This window comes from Manacus vitellinus, unplaced genomic scaffold (assembly GCF_001715985.3).
Source record: "Manacus vitellinus isolate BGI_N305 unplaced genomic scaffold, ASM171598v3 scaffold_16_pilon, whole genome shotgun sequence".
Classification (NCBI taxonomy): Eukaryota; Metazoa; Chordata; class Aves; order Passeriformes; family Pipridae; genus Manacus; species Manacus vitellinus.
The window spans coordinates 9,093,598-9,113,429 of NW_021939189.1; the positions used below are offsets into that span (position 1 = coordinate 9,093,598).

The 19,832-nt window shown below is 40.2% G+C and overlaps 2 protein-coding genes across 2 annotated transcripts in view; one reads left to right on the forward strand and one right to left on the reverse strand.

Moving 5' to 3' along the window:
* IL16 (interleukin 16) overlaps positions 1–12,478 on the forward strand; it is a 30,035-nt gene extending 17,557 nt beyond the window's left edge. Inside the window, exons 8-21 of the mRNA XM_029958847.1 lie at positions 650–764; positions 967–1,040; positions 1,134–1,347; positions 1,906–2,023; positions 3,196–3,328; positions 4,196–4,283; positions 5,035–5,510; positions 6,401–6,542; positions 7,732–8,827; positions 9,332–9,515; positions 9,722–9,823; positions 10,535–10,787; positions 11,654–11,779; positions 12,041–12,478. Coding sequence (XP_029814707.1) covers positions 650–764; positions 967–1,040; positions 1,134–1,347; positions 1,906–2,023; positions 3,196–3,328; positions 4,196–4,283; positions 5,035–5,510; positions 6,401–6,542; positions 7,732–8,827; positions 9,332–9,515; positions 9,722–9,823; positions 10,535–10,787; positions 11,654–11,779; positions 12,041–12,234 — 3,315 coding nt within the window. The 3' untranslated portion in view covers positions 12,235–12,478. The remainder of the gene's footprint in view (positions 1–649; positions 765–966; positions 1,041–1,133; positions 1,348–1,905; positions 2,024–3,195; positions 3,329–4,195; positions 4,284–5,034; positions 5,511–6,400; positions 6,543–7,731; positions 8,828–9,331; positions 9,516–9,721; positions 9,824–10,534; positions 10,788–11,653; positions 11,780–12,040) is intronic.
* A 3,069-nt stretch (positions 12,479–15,547) lies between these two features.
* STARD5 (StAR related lipid transfer domain containing 5) lies at positions 15,548–19,213 on the reverse strand. Its single transcript, XM_018069536.2, is given in 7 exon segments — positions 15,548–15,735; positions 16,177–16,270; positions 17,265–17,382; positions 18,747–18,879; positions 18,987–19,036; positions 19,125–19,189; positions 19,192–19,213. Coding segments are annotated over 7 exon segments (630 nt in total). The 3' UTR covers positions 15,548–15,587.
* Between the last annotated feature and the right edge of the window lie 619 nt (positions 19,214–19,832).

Here is a 19,832-nt window from a genome sequence, read left to right on the forward strand (position 1 = left end):
GCTGTGTTGATTTACCATAGAGTTTTACTTCATTTCACAAATGTAATCTGCTATGCACAGGGAAGTGAATTCAGGTATCAATGTTGCTGCTTCTGGGTTGCCAATTCATATCCAGTCTTTGCCAGGAGTGATTAGTTACCATTCACCTGCTTCTTAACCTTCTGAAGTATCTCTTTGATGAGGTAGAACCTTCAAGTTCTAACACCACATCCACATCAAGCCAGCAACATCAACACTGACATTCACTGCTACCCTTTCTGGCAGCTGGAGGTAGGATTGAAATCATAGACTCTGTGTCATCCAGAAGTTGCACCAGCACAACAGCTTCAGAGCTTCTTTCAAGTCAGAGCTGAGCTATAAACATGGTTCTGTTGAGATGGAAAAGAAGAGCTACCAGGAACAAACCAGACCTTTCTATGCACTTATGATAGTGATTGAATTGATTGCAACAAACAAAATGCAAATCATGGGATATTTTGTGAAAATTCCCATTTGTTCTTACTATTGGAATGTGGTTGACTATTTTTTCATGGATTATATTACTCTGTTGACAATACTGCCTAAATAGGTAATGCAGAAGAAACTGCAAATGAACTATTATGACAACTGATCACAGGCCCTCACACACTGTTTTTCTTCCATAAATTAGGGTTTGGGATTCAGTATTGTTGGAGGGAAAGACAGCATTTATGGACCAATAGGCATCTATGTCAAAACCATCTTTCCTGGTGGAGCTGCTGCTGCTGATGGAAGGCTACAAGAAGGTGGGAAATCCCTCTTCTCTCACTTTGCCTGCTTCCCAGAAAATGATACCTAAAGACAGATTGAAGTGAAGCTGAAATGAGCAATAAGTGACTTCTACACCTGCTTGACATTATTGCATTTACAAGGCTACTTTTGAGTGCACGTATGTATCTTATTGCATAATATGGTAATAGTAACATTATTTTTTGCCTTTTGAAACAGGTGATGAAATCCTGGAGCTGAACGGAGAATCCATGCATGGATTAACACATTATGATGCTTTACAAAAATTCAAGGTTACATAATCTTCTTCCAGAACAATCTCTGTCTTTACACACAACATATACGTGAACTCAACCCATTCATTCACTCTCTGTTCTTTCTAACAGGCCAAAAAGGGTCTTCTGACACTTACAGTCAGGACAAGCTTCAGCACACCTCATTCTGCTTCCAGCTGTCAGTCACCCCTCTTGTGTCAGTCACTGAGCTCCAGCACATGCATAACCAAAGAAAACAGCTCTTTCAGTTCAGAAAGTGCATCATTCTCATCAAATCCTACAAAGCCCAATGACAGGGTCATAATGGAAGTTACCCTAAACAAAGGTAAGTGTTGAAATTAACTGATCACTGACAACAAAGCACTGATTGATGAACCGCTGTTCATTTGCTCTCTGAACAGCGAGCCTTTCCTCACTAATCTGATTCTTTTCCTGAACTAAGTTTTTTTAATACACTTGGTGCCTGTCAGTGCTAACAACTACCTATCAACAGCAGGATTTTGAACACCATCTGTCCTCAAGAGCCAATCATTCAGGTTTTTTTTCACTCGAGCAGAGTCAAATTCATATCCTTCACATGAAAAAATAAAGCTCTTGTCAACAACCAGATCTTGGAACCCCACAAGCAATATTGGTGTGCACTTACTTTAATCATGAGAGGGACAAAAGCCCTCAAAGCAACCACACAATAAAAAAATAGAAAGGAAAAGAAAAAAAGGAGTGGAAGCAGCAGTCAGTATTGAAAGTGCAACGTTCATGAATGCAAGACTTTGGTTGTGGTTTGTGCAGTAAAAAAATTAAGACAGTTTTTGGAAAGGTCTCTCCAATGGTTTGTTTTGACTATTTCTTACCTTTTTTTTTTAATTATTATTAATTTTTTCAGAACCAGGTGTCGGCCTTGGAATTGGGTTATGTAGCATCCCTTACTTCCAGTGTATTTCTGGGATTTTTATTCACACCCTCTCGCCAGGCTCAGTGGCACATATGGATGGGAGACTCAGGTAGGATGAGAAAGACTGTCTTATGCCACTTTTTCATTGCTCTGGTTTATGGGTTTATTTTTGACCTCTTTGGGCAGGAAGACATAGTGCTTTCTGTGAATTTTGGGTTTCTAACATGTGTTTTAAACATGTGCTATCCTCAGGGTTTGAGCATGTGCATTCAGGAGATGTGGGATTTTCAGAAATACAGCAACCCAGTGAAATTACTGTCTCTTGCCCTGCCTGGGCTAGCTTTGAAGGTCTTAGACAAGCATATAGCATTGCTACTGGAGGAGATTTTCAAATGAGAAAGTATTTGGAAAAATCCAAACACCTGGCATATTCTGGCTTTCTTGTGGTTTTTCTGATACAAGCTACTTAAATTCTATCCCTTCCTGCCCAATAGAAATGCAGATTTTCTGAAATGAGCTTTACTGGGAATGTAGAAATTCACTTTCAAAAATTTATGACCAGTTAGTAGTGTTGAATATATTGAGAACTGAACAGAACACTGCAGTTTCAGTGAAGGCTTTTTGATTTAATTTGAGGTGTTCTGTAACTCTCCTCTCATGCATGCCTGAGACTTTAGCTGAAAGAGCTGTGTCTTAAACTATTTGAATACTTGTGTGATATAAATCAGTGCCTTCAGTCAGCCTCTTAATATATGGGGATATTTTTTGTAGAGTAAACAAAGACAGTCTCAGTTTCCATGTGGGCCTAATTTGGATTTCATCTAGAAAGACTCAGTCTAGCAGTCAGCAGGATTAAAATAGCTTGTTATTAGAATTTTTCTATTAACAAGTTATTCATATGTAGCAGAAACATAACATTCTTTCTGACCTTCAATAGCACTAGCATAACAAAAAGATATGAAAAGTGAAGTGTTAACTTGAAAGGCAGGAAGGTGTAGGCGGAAGCAGCAGCTGAGCAGAAAGATCACAGGCACAAGGTGTACATAGCTGAGCATGAAGAAAGCTCAAATACTGCTTGCAATGAGACAGATCAAAACCCCTTGACATCCAACTCATTCCCATTCCATTTTCTGTCATGGCAACAGACAGATATAATCTGTGATCAAATTAGAGGTTAACCATATGGATTTTCCTTTTGCATACTTTCACATGGGTGAGACAAGGTCGGGACAGAATCTCTTTTGTTTACATCCTCTGCCTTTTTTTTTAATATCTCTGTAGGTGTGGAGATGAAATTATTGAAATTAACGAAACTTCAGTACAAAATACAACTCTCAATGAAGTTTATGCTCTGCTAAGCCACTGTGATCCTGGTGCAGTACAAATTATCATTAGCAGACACCCTGAACCACAGGTAGCACACTGTATTCTTTCTGACCTTCAGTATACCACATACTGAGAACTAAGAGTGAGGGAGGGAGCAAGTGCTAATCTAAACTTGGTGGAAAAATGTTGACAACAAAGGTGTTGATCTCTTTATAATCATCGCTGCACACAAACAAACCTGAGATATGCACTATCTTAAATAGAATCATGCAAGATTTGAAGATCACTGGAGACAGTCTTACATGAGTTTCTGTGCAGTGAATAAGGAAATTACAGAACTAACATTCAATTAGTATTGGATAAACCAAAATACAGTTCTTACCCAAGAAAGAATTCCCAATGATAAGTAAATAATTTGAAAGACGGAACATATCTCCCCCTAAAGAAATGTTTTTACACTTGTCTTTCAGTAATTAAAATTTAGGTCTTGCCCAGTCAATATTTATAATTAAATTATTATTGAAGTAAAATATTTTATTCTTGTAAAATTTTTATTGAAAAATGCTTCCTAAAACCAAATACTGTAGAAATGATTACCAAGTTTAAATTGTTGCATAAATTATGCTGCATTAAGTCATCTTATACTAGTAAATCCAGAACTCTACTTCTAGTGAAATATGTGAAAGAACATTTATCTTTAAAAGATCCCATTTTACCTAAATAACCACTTTATACAGCACATCCATAGATATACTTCATCTATTCTAGAATATATACAAATATAATGGTGTGCAGTGAGCTTTAAAATTAACTGATGTGTGATTTAACTTGGTCTATGCCTTTCTGTTTGGGGACTTGCAGGACTTGGAAAGCTTTGTGAAAGGAATAAATGTTTAAATGTTAATCATCACCCCACAGCAATCTCATGAGAGTATAATGGCATGATATTTCCTAGGTGTCTGAGCAACAGCTAAAGGAAGCTGTTGCACAAGCTGTGGAAAGCAACAGATTTGGAAAGGAGAGACATCAATGGAGCACTGAAGGTAAGGGAATAAGTGCATTCACTGAGACATGGTAATTTTGACTTAAAAGATGTTGAGAATGAGTACATGCTGTATTAGAATCCTTAGTAACAGTCAAGTAACCTGGAGCAGAAAGATGAAGAAACGTCACAGGACAACCTTCCTAACATGTCTCCTATGATATGTTGCCTGAGTGAAGAGAACAGACCAAATCTCTCTGATTACCAAAAAGAATTTTTGTGCAAACTTCCTCTCACATTTGCTCATCCTTCCTTATTTACAACCTCTGCTTAGAGCTTTTCAAACAACTATCTGTCGGTGACAGCACCAGGACAGCAACAAACTGCACAATGCAGGTGATGTGCTGGGAACAAACAGCTTGTTAATCCCCTAATTATGAGGAAAGGCATATGCAGTCATGGTTGGAGCTATTTGCCCAGTTCAGGTATGACATTCTCCCACAGTAACATACTCCCTTTAGCGTCCTCATGTCTTCTAAAGGACCAAAAGGAACAGAATTATCATTAGTATAACTACACTGCTGACATACATACATATATGTGTACCTATATATGGAAAATGCTATTTTGGTGCCCAGGAATGTACCTGTTGACTCTTCACTCTACAAGCCACCAATGCATCAATCACACCTTGGCATCCACTGATAATGGTATTTATCTGCAAATTTAATCTTAAAAGATTAAAAGCTGAATCTTAGAAGAGATCACTTTGTATGTATTGAACAGACACTTTGAACGTGTTCCTGATACAGGTGTTAAAAGACTGGAAATGAGCTGGCATGGAAGACACCCGTGTGAAAAACACATTGAAAGAAATGCTGCTTACTGCAACCGCAGGGTCCAGAGGCTGATGACCCGCTCCAGCAGCGACAGCAGCTACAACCCCCGGGCCTCGTGTGGCACTGGTGCTCTGTACCAACTGACTGACCTGAAAGCAAGAGTACATAGCGTTGATGTACCAATTACCAGACAACCTGGCCTGCTGTGCTCATTCTCTGCTCATAATTCAGAGAGAAATTCCCCTCCTACTTGTAGTGAAGTAGGTCGACCTTTGCAAAACACTAAGAAATCATCAGAGATCCTGGTTAGAAAACCTAAGTCGTCAAAGCCCAAACCTCCACCAAGGAAATACTTTAAGCAGGACTGCACATGTGATGACCAGTGTAACGCAGACAGAAAAGAAAAGCTTGTGTCAGAAGTGGCTGCATCACCTTCTGCAAGTGTTCAGGTAAAGCAAAATTTACAAAATCTTTCTTGTGTCTGCATTTTATATGTGTATTTGGACGCCACTAAATTTCAGTTCCCTCTCATCTAAAAGAACAGAAAGATAGCATTTCACATTTGCATGAGTGTGAAGGATTGTGAGATCTGCATATTGAAACAAAGCTGTGGTTAATTTAAAAATGAAACCTCTTTTCCCCAGCTTTAGTAATGTAGCAGTAGAAGTGAACCGTTCTCAATGCAATGCAAAGAAAAAAAAAAAAGAAAAAACCCACCAAAAAAACCCCAAACAGCTTCCAAGCTGCAGTATCAAAATAAAATTATATAGATCAGACTGAAGTCCACGTATAATGTTATTATCTGAGAAATTTTCAGTTACGCACCTTATGTAAGGTCACTCTTTTAACATTCCCTCAGAAGAGCAGTAAAAATATATTCAACACCTACTAGAAAATCACCTTTGAGAAGTAAAATTAAGAGAAATAAACACTTGTTGAACTTATCACTGACTGCAACTTCTTATTTTCTAGTACTTAGTAGTTCTAAAGATAATGAGAAAAACTTATGTCTTGAGATCAGTAAAGTCAAACTCTGTTCAGGAAGACAAATTCCTCTATTAAGACAGTCTGTATATCTGTATATGCTCAAGACAGAGGGTTTCTTATCAGAATTTCAGGTCATTAAAAGAAGGTTTTATTACTGCTTTTTAAATATTTTTTTCAAACCTTTATTTCCCAAACATTTTGTCAGTTTGAGGCCTGCATACCACACTTTTGTATGTGGTTTCTTCTTTTTTTCAGATTCACGTATTTTTTTCAGATTTTTTTTTTTCAGATACATATATACTGTGGTTTGCATAATTACGTTCTGACACAATTCTTTTTCCTGTTTGTTCAGCAGGAAGTTGGAGAACCAATGCTAGAGGGACACCAAACTGATGTAACACACAGTGTCTTTACCACTTCTCCTACAGCACATGATACAGAACACACAACTGCTGCTCCAGTGGGCAGAGATCAAGAAAGAAAAGAAAACTTAGGTATGTTGAATTCCATTAACTTTTTTTTCAGCTAAACCTAGTATTTGGTTTTAATGCCAAAATGGGTATTGAGCTGACTTCACCTTTCTCTTTAAATGTATCTGTAAATTTTGGGGTGAACAGATGAAATTTCAAATTATTGAATTATTATTAAAAAATTATTCCAGTCTTGGGAAAAAAAAAGAGAAACTAAATCAAAAGCAGCATAAGTGATGATTTACCGTAAAAAATGTTAATGGACAGGTACAATATTGGTATATTCTTCAGATGAAACTGCTTAGTAATTGAATATTTTATAGTAAAAGTTAATTTTATAATTTCTAAAGGACATTTTTATGCCTAGTTTCAAGGCTCTAGTGTTGCAATGCTACAAACCACTGATAAGTTAGCTTTCTGCTGTGCTAGTTAGAATCAAGGAAACTTAGTGTTAAGGGAACGAGACAGTCTCAAGAGGTCTCTTACAACATAAATAGCTATGTAATTCCATAACTTCTTGTTCAGATCTTTAAAAAAAAGTAAAAATGATGCCTTAAAAAAAACTTACACTGGAGCAGATAACAGCACCTGTGCAACTGCACAAACAAAAGTTCGCTGCCGTTCAGCTCTACCACATCTAACATTAAAATGCTGAATCAGTCTGTGACGTAAAAAATTTTCCTACATTACAATCAAGTTTTTACTTTTCAGAAAAAATCAACTGGAAATGCCTGCACAAATTTAAGAAAGCAAAAACAGTCATCAAAGATTTCCTTAGGACAGTCCTTTCAGAGCAGGATATACTTAAAAAACTAGAAAAAAACATTTTAAAAAAGAATTTACTGTAACATCACCTTTTTCACTAGGCTGCAAACAACACAATTTTAAGCTTCTATTTTAACTGTTCCAGTTTGTATCATGACTTCAGCACCCCAGAATTTTAGGTTACATTTAGAATTTGCAAACCCTTTAAAAAGGGATCTCGCATATAAGTGTGTAAGAGCCTTGTTTTTCAGTTAATTTCAGTGTCTGGATTCAGAACTTGTAGATCAAGAGTTATTAATTTTTAAAAAGTTTAAACTTTTCAGAAACTTAAAAAAAAACCTATCAGAGGCTTGAATGAAATTCAAATTTCTGCATTAATAATGATGCAGAGATAAGGAGTGGAGAAGTAGAGGGAAGCTTGTTTATAATCACTGTTTCTTTAATACAGGGACTCCACTTTCATCAGTACAAAGGCCTGTACTTAAAAGACAAGCACGGGTAGATTATAGTCTTGATACAACAACAACAACAACAGAAGACCCTTGGGTTAAAATTTCTGATTGCATAAAAAGCTTATTTAATCCTACCATGAGTGAAAACAGCGTCCATTTAGATTTGCAACCTGGCACTGACAAAAAGAAAGAGAATCAAAATCGAAGCAGCTCAGAGACAGTTCAGAAGAAATCAGAATCAGAGTTAGTCGGTTCAAAAGGGCTAAAATCAGATGAAAATGACAGTGTGAAAAAGGGTCCTCCTGTTGCACCTAAGCCCACCTGGTTTCGCCAAAGCCTGAAAGGATTGAAGAAAGCAAATTCAGATCTAAAACCACAAGCAAATCAAAGTCCTCTTAATCCTGACAGTATTTCCATCAAAAAACAATCCAGTTTATCACTTATGTCTCCTGGAGGATCATCAATAAAACAAAGAATAAGCTCATTTGAATCCTTGAGTGCTCCGCAGTCACCTGAAAAGACACACCGAAGGTTCAGCCTGAAACCATCAGTCCAGAAAGAATCCTCTCCCACTGCAGCAGAGCCAGAGGTGGCTCCAGCCCATTCAAACCAACCCTTCCTCCAACGCTGTGAAACCAGCCAGCAACAGCCACCTATGCCCATGGGTACAAAGAGCCTGGATAGACCTTCCTCTCGCAGGGAGGATATTGCAGCCAGCTCAGAGAAAAGCAGCAGTGCCAGCACCGAAATTTTATCAAGTCTCTTAACAACAGGAGCCATTGCAAATTCCCATCTTGTGTCAGTAGCAAAAGCACACAGTCTAAGGTCACGGAGCTTCCCACTTACTGCCAGGCAGGCTTGTGAGATGATGAAGCCACATGACGAGAAGTGCAGCAAAATCTATTCCATCAGTAACCAAGTGTCGTCTGCTTTAATGAAATCATTGCTTTGCCTTCCTCAGTCTCCAGCCTCTCCTGGAAACAGTGCATGGGAAACTGCAGACACAGTGTCTCAGTCCTCTGGGGAGGAGGACGGGACTTCTTTCTCACCTGCAAGTGACCATCATCACCTGGACACTGGGTTTTCACTAAAGTAAGATACCATGTTTAAAACTCAGATTTACAGATCAGCTTTGGTGAGCATCTGTGCTGATCTGCTGACAGATTAAAGTTCTGAGGTAGTAGCACACAACAGTAAAGCACAGACTAAGTTAGGAACTTTTTAGACCACAAAGGTTAAATGACTCATATGACTGTTACACTTGTTTTTAATTCATACTACATACGCCCATGTATATTTCAAACATCCTCCTACTTAAGGAGCAGTATTTCTAGTATCTCCATGATAAAGGAGATTAAAGTCTGTTTTTGCCTGGGACCAAGGGATTACCCTTATTCTTTTATGTGATAGATTCTACTTGTGTTACACTCATGATTAATTTACATTTGTCTGTATTTATAATACTTATAGGAATTACCACCCCAAGTACAGGCTAATACAATCAAAAGATGACTGCTCCAAAATTGTCTTTTGCTTTTCTGGGTATGTTCTTTCATAACTCAATGCTTCTTTTTCACTCTTGCCACAATGGGACAGCCTTTCTGAGTTGAGAGAATACACTGTGAGCTTGGCAGACAATGAGAAGGAGGAAGAGAGACAGGAACACAGCTCACCTCAAGCATCCGGTGTGTCAGGGCAGTCAGTCATCTCTCTGCTTTCCCCTGAGGAGTTAGCAAAGCTTATAGAGGAAGTCAAAGCACTAGATGAAGCAACGTTAAAGGTAAACCTGCTTTTTGTGCATGATTTTCAGAAAGATGTGGAGCGAATGTGTCTTGTTAATCTTTGCAACTTTAATGTTATGCTTATGCCATAAGTCTCATTATAAAATGCACAATAGAGAAAAAGAAAACATGCTGATTTTCCAGATTTTCCAATCATTGTGACATATCTTTTGAGAAGTTTGACTGTATTCCTTTCTCTGTCTAGGAATTTGATGATATTCATGTTACAATTTTGCATAAAGAAGAAGATACTGGGCTTGGATTCAGCCTGGCAGGGGGCATTGATTTAGAAAACAAAATAGTAACAGTAAGTAACATAATTCTTAAAAAAATACTCCCCAAACAAGTACTCTGTCTAAAAACATAAAACCTTGCTGGTTTTCTGCTCCAGTGTTTGGTTTTTGGCATAATCAAATAATCAGGCAGCTGTACTGATAGGATTGGAAGAACCACAGTCTCAGTAGGTGAAAAGGGAATCCTTCTGCACAGATCTGCCTATCCAGGTGACTGGCAGCAGTGTCCTGCTTCCTTGGGCACCCAATCCCAAACAGCTCTGAAAGCCAAGGCAGAACACACAGCCCTCAGCAGGAAATAACCAACATCTTGTGCTTACAGAAGATCAAGCAGTGTGCTCTGGAGGAATGAGATGGGTGCATAAATACATGAGGGGTCTGGAAGATAGAGATAAGCTTCATGCCTTCCTCCTCCCTCGAGCAGAGCAGAGAGAGGGTCAGGAAGTAGCATACGCAATGTACACACCACAGGCAGCACAGCTTGGGCCATCTGGTACTGGGGCCAAACTGCTTGCCTGGCTGCTTGAGGAGGGATGTGCACAGGAGAACTTCTCTGTACAAATTTTTTCAGTCCTCAGTCCTGAAACATGATAGAAGCAACTCGTTCCTGGCAAAGAATGAAAAATTCACATGGTAAAAAATATCAACTGAATGATTTAGTGATTTGACCTCTTTCCCCCCCCTCTTTCCTTGTGTGCATGTGTGGTGTCTGGGCTGTTCAATAGGTTCACAAAGTGTTTCCCAATGGACTGGCATCTCAGGAAGGAACTATTCAGAAAGGAGATGAAGTACTATCCATTAATGGAAAGTCTCTCAAAGGTGTGACTCACAACGATGCCTCAGCAATCATGCGACAGGCCCGCCAACCCAGACAAGCTGTTGTTGTCACTAGAAAACCTAAAGATGGAGAAACAAATCTCAATGCTTCAATCAACTCTAGTACATCTTCAGTAGCAAGTGATGCTTCACAAGAGTCTGGTAAGTTTAGTGGCATTACCCTGCAGTCCCCACATAAGTGTTTACTCATCACCTGAAATCCAGGTGTTCATAAAGCAGCACTGGCTGCATGAATCTAAAAAAAACACGATTAAGGACAGCACAGTTAATAAAGCATTCCTGTAACAGACATTTGGAATAACTTCATTGAAAAGAGAAAGAATTAATGGATTTCTAAAATAAAAGAACTCCCTAAAAACCCAGTGTGATTCTCTATATGAATTTCTGTAGATGTATAAAGATGGTTATTGTAGCAACACATCTAATTGAAGGTAAAATGACAATTCAGCGAACAGTGATTCTTTATTCTAATATTATTACAAGACTTGTTCTCTGTGAAAGAGAATTTAATTTTGAACAAACAACGTGCTATTGTTCGATGTAGCAGGTGGCTACATCTGAACCACAGCAAGGTCAGAATTTTGCAGAATATTTCACATTCAAGATATTTTTGTGTTGGGTGTTTTTTTTCCCTAAAGAATGATCTGGAGATCTGTAGCTTTATTTCCATTTGCAAATAAACATTAGCAGCTTTGTAGTTGATAGCGTCTTCATAACTAATAGCAAGTCAAATGTTTACTTTAAATTTTGTTCATGGAACAGATTTTTATACTTCCAGTAAATGTCTTGTATTTCCATTCTCACATGAATTCAAACACAACTAACTTTCCTCAGCTCCCCAGAGGGCCTTAAAATGACAAAAGGAGAAATTAAAAGTTTTCATTTTCTCTTTCATTTCACAGTTTATGGTACCTTTGCAAACAAACCAGAAGTTCATTTTCTGTAACAGATGTTTTAGCTTTTCAGACTATGTGCTGCCCACCTGGTAACTCTCCATTTGTTTCCAGCAACTGGAGATACAATCTGCACTGTAACTCTAGAAAAAACACCTGCCGGTTTGGGATTCAGCCTGGAAGGAGGGAAGGGCTCTGTTCAGGGAGATAAACCCATCATCATCAACAGGATATTTAAAGGTAAACACACTTAAATGGATACACAACATGTTCCCAGCTGATGCAGACTTGTGGGTTTCATTACTGCTGATTTATAGCTGTGGGAATAGTATTTTTTGCAAATGCAGCATTATCTTGTTTGGTGCCAGTAATTCATTGCCTGCTGGAACCAGGTGGTTTATACCAAACATGCTAGTGGTCCAGCTATTTCACTGCTAAGTCAAAGATCCATTAAAGTTTCCTCCACATAAAGAATTGAAGGGAATTCATTTTCTTTCCCAGGGACTGCATTGGAACAGAGCAGCCCTGTTCAGCCTGGCGATGAGCTGTTACAGGTGCACACAACGGCCATGCAAGGACTCACTCGTTTTGAAGCATGGAATGTAATCAAGGCATTACCTGATGGGCCCATCACAGCCATCATCAAGAGGAAGAATCAGAGCTCTGTTACCACCAAGTCATCCGAAACTTTGTAAAGAGAGGAATTAGACTACTGCCAATAATCAAACAAAGGATTTTATTACTTGCAGGCACTTGGTGAGCACAGCAAGATGCTCAGAAAGCACACATGAAGAGTATAAAGGACATCACTGCCAGTACAGAGAAAGCTGTCTGGGATGCACCTAAGCTGTGCAGAAAATGGGCATGATTCTTATTCCAACATTCAGAAACAGATGTTATAAAGTGTAGAATTATAAAATAATGACTTTATTAACAATATACTGGCTGTAATAAAATACTTGACAGCTAAAGTATGCTCCTGTTTTAAGCCATTAACTAAACAAATATCATAAGCACATCCTGTGCTATGTTTTCAGTGCCACTCTCCAAGTCCTGTTCCCTGCCTTGCCTTACCTTCCCAGGAAGAAGAAATGTGTCTACAAGCCTTCAACTAAACACTGCCTTAGGGAATACTTAAAGGGTAGAGAAAGGCTCATGCAGCTCTGTTTATCAAAAACCTAGAAAATTCCAGCTTTTCTATTCAAAACACAGAACATCCAGGACAGCCAAAACCTGTCAAGGTAACTTTCTACTAGCAGTTAACAGAGCCATCTCAACTCCAGCAGTGAAAGACAGAGTGGGAAGGAATTCTCATGGTACTTCTAGGGTGAGGCAGGAAGATGAGGGTAATACAGTGCAGGTTTTCCTAACCTTCCTCTGGCCAGAGATCTCAGAGGAGTACAGCAGGAAAATAACAAGGCCATTCAAAACCGTCTTACCTTGTAACCACACTTATTTTTTAAAGGTCCCTGTTAATTCTGTAAGGGAAAGCACCAATGAGAGTATGTGAGAATCCAAGTACTTCTGAACTGAATTGTTTATCCCGGAAACACTAAACTTGGAGACAAATATATGCTTGAAACACTGCTATCAGCATTGTGGCAGTGCTTTCTGTATGCACTGCATGGAATTCTACCAGCAGCAGCACGTGTATCTAAGGCAAGATGGTCCCGTGTCCCCAGCTGGTCTTCTCTGACCTGCTTCACTGAAGGGAGAGAAGCAATGGTAAGATGGAAGTAGTAACTCATCAGCTAAAAGCCAGATGGCTGCACTGGTTATTGTCCTTGGCTATTCACCTTCCCAGAGTTGGGAATTTCCTGTACCCTTCTTCGGTTACTTAATTTCAGCAGGAAGAAATTAAGGAGCTCGGAAGCTATTTTCTGTGCACTTAACACAATGCCACAGAAACAGCAATTGACAGAAAGGGAAGTAGGACAGGCAGCAGAAGCTGTTAATTGAATCCAGGCATCTAATTTGCTTTGGCCTTTCCCCCACCTTCCAAACCCTTAACCAACCGAGTTGTCTTTTCCAAAAAACAACCTCTTATCTCAAAACAAAAATTTTATTAATTGGGTAGCAACCAAAATAAGAGAAAAATGTGAATCTTTTTGTACATTTTTACACTGGTACCTACACAAAACTCTTTCCCAAGGCATTTTCAACTCCAACTTGGCAGGGCAGAAGGTTAAGGGCTCTTAATTCCTTCTGGATAGAAGTTGTTGAGCATTCAGAAAAGGGATCCTTAAATTATTGCAACAAAAAGCCTCACCTACCACCTTTGTTGCTCACAGCAATAAAAAAAAAAATTACAAATAGCTAATAAGAAGACACATTGTCTGCAAAAGGTTTACCTGCAGAAATAATGAGTGGTGATCTCAGCTCTGCTCCTTGAACTTTTTGCTAATTAAATTGAGGACAATCCTGGAAAGACTTTCCAAGATATTGCAATTCATGCCAAACAACTTCAGTACATTTAGAAAAATACATATAAGCCTCTCTAACATCCAGGCCCAAATCTCTTCTCAGCGAATTTATTACTCTTCCTGAGTATAGAACACAGCAATTGGAAATAAGGACCAACCAAGGGCAAAGAACCTGTGAAGGGCAAGTGTTTTCATCAAAAAACCTCTTCCCCAGGTAGTGGGTAGGGAAGTAGCTCTTATGTTTCCTTGACAGCAAGGCAGGTGCACAAAGAACCACTTTAAAGGATGATTCAGGAAAAACAGTAAGAGGTAGCAGAAAAAATATTTATTTCATCACACTTACACAAGTTTTTACATCTTTGTATACAAAGGAGACTACACTAAAAATTGTTTCCTTAAAAAACTATTCCATGGGGTAAGATTTACAATGGGAAGCTTTGTGTGCAAGTCCATGCCCTATAATAAATATAAAAAAATACAGGGACAGAAAGCAGAGCATATTAACCTTATTAAATAATTGAGTTACTGCATTAAAATCACAACCTGCATTTAAATTCCTAATTCAGCAATTATTTTTCTTTTTGTAATTATATGTAACCTACAGTAATGTCTGACATTCCTGTAGCAAGCAATGCCATAGGTATTTCCTAAATATAGACACAACACTGCACACAAAATCAGGTGTTGGTTTCCAAAGACAATGCTGAGGCAAACCAGTCTTAGAGAAAAGCAATGTCCTTATGGCCTGTCAAGACAAAGCTACAAAACAAGATTATTTACCCGTTAAAATCTTTCCCCACAGGAGACTAAAAAACATTCAAGCACAGTTCAAAAGGATCATTTCAAGTGCAGTTTAAGAAATGGCAAGTAAAGTGCTTAATCCTCTTTATTTATTGCCACTGTGTCAATTCAGTTTGTTTAATGACACAGGGGAAATCACTGGTTTTGGTACAGAGAGGGGAAAGGAAGAGTGTCGATTTGCCAGCCCACAGACCTGTGAATTGATTTGCACTGTTGCACCCTGACACAAAAAAGCACTTAAGGCATATTTACCATCACTGCTGACATCTGCTGGAACAAACAAGCGGAATCCTCCACACAATCCAATTTTGGCTTTTTACCATTTCCTAGCTTAGACCCACTGATACATCCCAGCAGCTCTACAGGTTCTTCTTTTGGGGAAGAAACACTGTTCCACAGGAACCTACAGGGTTTCAGAGACCAAACAGAGCTGACCCACACCTGGCTAACCCTGTGGTACTAAGTGGGTTTTAACAACGCTCCCCTTCGCACACATTGACATAGTGTGGCCAAGAACAGATCCAGCATGTGCATCTTCTCCCTGGAGACAGCCACCACTGCTGTCTCCAGGATTCTTCCAGCCTCTGGTGGGATATTTTTCTAAAAGTGAAGAATTTTGTATTAGAAAAGAATGCATTGTTCTGCACGGAGACAGGTACAAAATGCTATTTTAAAAAATTATTTTACTCAGTTCATTGTTTCATGTCACCTTTCTTAAGTATCTTTGCTGACTGAAAAGTCCTGAGGTCAACTTCCTACTTTTACCCTCGAGTTGCCAGGTTTCTTTTCCTACCCTCAGCTGGTGATGTCAGCAACTCATCTTGTCATGCTTTTAATGTCTTAACAGCTTTGGTCAGGTTACTGTAAAATCCAGATATGCTAGATGGAAAAAAGGAATCCACCACTGTCTGGGGAAGGTAGCCACCAAGATCCGTCTGAAAGAAAGTGAGGAGCTGAGTCCTGTCTGGTTCCCTGAAAAGACAATGTAAGTGATTTTATAGCCAGTAGTTTAAGAGCATTAAGAACTTTTCAATGACTCTTTCAATGACTCAGTAGAATAGATATTTCTATGAAGTTTTTTTTTTTTAACAAACAAGCAAATGTCCGTGAATGTAGCTACCAAATTACAGATTAAGTAGGCCCTAATTAGCTACTTGACTCGGTTTATAAATTACTATAAATTATAATAAACAACTAGATACTCATTTACCAAAGATTAAGACCATATTTGTATGTTTTGCTGAATCTCTGCTTAAGAGGTCAGCGAGAATCCTACCATGATGACAGTTCCTGTAACATTAAATACTTCCCTCCAGGAAAGGAAGAGAAACTAACTCATTGCCCAAAAATGAGAACACAAAAAGGGCACTCAGTCATAATGAATTCAAAACAGTCAAATAGATAATTTCTTACCCTGGAACAGGTATACAGAGACAGCCACAAGGGTAATTAAAACCTCTCACAAAATTTGGTCGAGGTGGACACAGTGGGTGTTCCACGTTGGTGGCTGTAAGAAAAAGCAGTGAAGAAAAGTGTCATTCTTACAGAAGTTGGGAGAGTGCTCGGTACTCAAAGCACCAGCTGGGAAGCAAACTCACTATATGAAAATATATTTAAAAAGAATGGCAATATAATCCTCTTAGTGTGGGGCTATGTCACAAAACTGGCAGGAAAGACCATTAAAAGGAACCACTCTGGCCTTAGAATGGGGAAATCAAAGAAGAGTTGAATTTACAAGCAATTGTTACTGAGCTCTGAAGGAAGCATCAGGACACTTTGAGGCAGTTGCATTGAACCCCTGTTGTGCAAGGTCATTCAGGATACCTCCAATAAAAAATGTCACATGGATATGCCCCTTGGCTGCTGAGAAGCTACACTCTAGCAAGTACATAAATTCCTGGCAAGGCATTCCTGAACACAATGGGCAAATAGGACACCTGAACAGTGAGGGAATAAAAGCACTGACTTGGAACAGTTAAACCATAGAGTGAAAGTGAAAAAAAACAAAGAAACATCCTTCCGTATAGCAGCAGCCCCTTAAAAATCAAGACTACATTTGTTTTCATAAAAACAATCATTTCCACATACAGGAGTGGTACATTTACTCAGTGGTTTCATCAAAACCTAGAGGCAGTGCAGAAAATGTTAAAATGGGATTTAGCCTAAATAGGACTTCTTTTGGAAAGTTCTGTAAACTTGTAAAACAATAGAACCACACACAAAATATCCTAGAACTTAATAGTAAATTAAATACTTATTCAATCTCAAAAGCATAGCAAGGGGAGAAACCGGCCAACAGTATCACCATTATCTTAGTGTTAAGATGATTTATATAGTCTGAGAACAACACAGAGAGACAATTACTATTTTATCTTCTGATCAAGATCAGGCCAACAACTACTGAGCAGCATGTTACTTAGTTTTTATTCTATATTTGTTTCTGGTAGCTGCTGGATATCTCCTGACTTAACATGAACCTGTTGGGAACACAAGAGCCTTACCAGCAGATAGCAATGTCCCATCTTCATATTGCTTCATTACTACCACATCCACAAATTCTCTTGGTGAAATAATCCTCATGAAAGCTGAAGGGGTTGTGGTTCTGCATACAGAGATAGTCTGGAAATCAAAAAACAGAATTATGCCAGTTAATGCTTTCTGAAATACATCAGAAAAATACCTGTACTTTTTGAAACACTTTCAGTTACACTTTCTAAGCTCCATCAAAGAGTTCTACTACGCCCTTGGTTGAACAAAATATAAGTCAGCACAGTCAAAAGGCACTATCCTGCATAGATGAAGGACAGTTTAATGGAGAAAAACATAGTGATGATGTGTTGCTTCCAGGTTGACTAAGGACAGATATCACAAGGGATGATGAAATGCAAATCTGGCACATCTATGGTCATAGGACAGGTAAAATGCTTCTTGTTCCCAGGAAGCTAGCAAAGATAACTTCTTTGTGTCATATACATGGGATACAACTTGATAACCCAATCTGTTACACTGCAGAAACATTAACACTACCATCCCCTTCTGTGGAGGCTCAGTGGTAAGAGGGTCCCCAAAACAGACATTTTATCACAGTGCTAACTGCTGGCAAGTCTATGAATTTCAAGCAGGAGGTTGCAGCATTCCTCAAGTTTATAATGAACACAAAATGCCTCTACAGTTCCCCCAAGAAAAACAAACTTCACAGGACTTCTACAAGCATTTCTGGGACCAGTTGTGTTTGCATCTGGTTGCCTCCAAGCACCTACATACATTTCAGATTTGGGGATCTAAATCCAACACCTTTTAAGAGGAAAAAAAAAAAGAACTAGACTCTATAACTGCAGTAGCAGAAGCTGCTGCTCATACATAGCCCTGTTCATCTGTCATCCTCCAAGTGCAGCATCTCCATTTTAATGACAGACAGAGGTAAAGCACTGGGTCCCAAGGCCAGCTAAAGGCAGTGCAATGCAGAGCACTGTGCTGCCATTGTGAAACAGGGGGCCTGAATTTAAGGCTGGTGACATGAATGTTTTGCTGCTTAGCTAAGTGTATATATTGTCTAAGCCTCCTCTTCCCTCACAGACAGCTTGTTAAAAATAATCACACCTAGCTTGACTTGCAGCGTTAACAACATAGTGTGGGAATCTTTAATATTATACATTTGCACAACTTAGGCAAGTATTAGGCAAGAATGTCTCAGCAGCTCCTTTCAGAATGAAAAAAACATTGTTTATATATATGCTAATAGAATATATAAAATTGATGGAAAAGAAAAAAAAAACCAAAATGAAACAAAAAAACAGGTTTGTTATCCCAGTATTGTCAGGCTGATCCAGACAGAGACACCAGACAACTTTTTAAGATCTCTTTACTTCCCAGCACATAACATCGGTTGTCTCCTGAGGCACGACAGGAAGGGCTGTGCAGAGCCCAGCACTGCTCAACACACGCTGCGTTAATCTCACCAGGACAGTTTTTAAGGAACTTACATCGGTGAGGGCTTCGATGACCTCGAAATCCTTCACGTTTTGGTCCCACTTGGTCCTGAGCCCGCCGGCCACCGGCTTGATGCATTCCCAGACATCCCGCGGGCTGGCGGGCAGGATCCCCTCTCCCCTGTACCTGCGGCGGGACGAAACGAAACCAAATGTTTCTCCACCCTGCCCGGCTCCCCACGGCGGGCAGGATCCCCCTCAATCCCCCTCACCCCGGGAACGGGCCGTACTCACAGGTTACCAGCGAACTCCGCCGAGGGTCTCCAGGACACCGCGACCTCGCCCTGCGGGAGGAGAAGCGTTCAGCACCCGGGCCGGCCCCCGTCCTCCCGCCGCGCCTCCGTCCCTCCCGCCGCGGCCCCGCTCACCCACCGTGCTCCGGCAGCCCCTCCAGCCGCCGGGGTCCCGCCGGTACAGCCGCAGCTGCTCGGCCGCCGCTCGGCGCGCTCCTCACGGTCCATGGCGGCGCGGCGGGCCGCCCCGCCGCCTTTGAGCGCCCGCGCCGCGCCGCCCCGGGCGACGCGGCACCGCCCCGTCACCTGAGAGGTCACGCCGGGCCGGCCCGCCGCGCCCTCCGGGGAGCGGGGCTGAGGGAGGCCGCCCGGGCAGTCGGGGACCCCGGGATTAGCAGGGCTATCCCTCCGAGGCCTGCGGAGAAACGAGCCCCAGTACCCCGGGAAGGTCACAGGGATGGGGGCCGGAGCGCTGCCGTGCGCCTCCCTAGAGATGGGGCCGCCCCACGCCCGCCATAGTGTGATCCCAATCCCAGTGACACGGGGCAGGGGTGGGGGGATAAAAATCTTCCGCGTCTAAAGAGAGTGTAAAATTCCAATTGTGCGTGAAAAAACGGGATAGAATTTAGAATTCAATTAGGAGTAATGAAGCGAGCTTTTTAAAGGCCATGGGTCGAAAGTTTTCCACTCGAGAAGCTTATCAGGCTGGGCTGAGTTTCACCAGAAAGAGGATCTAGGAGTTAATCTAGAAGGCAGGCACGCGTTGCTGTGATCAAATAACTGTATTACCCAGAGATTATTATTCAGGGCCCTGTAAAAAACCTCACTATTTGCTCTAATTAACTTT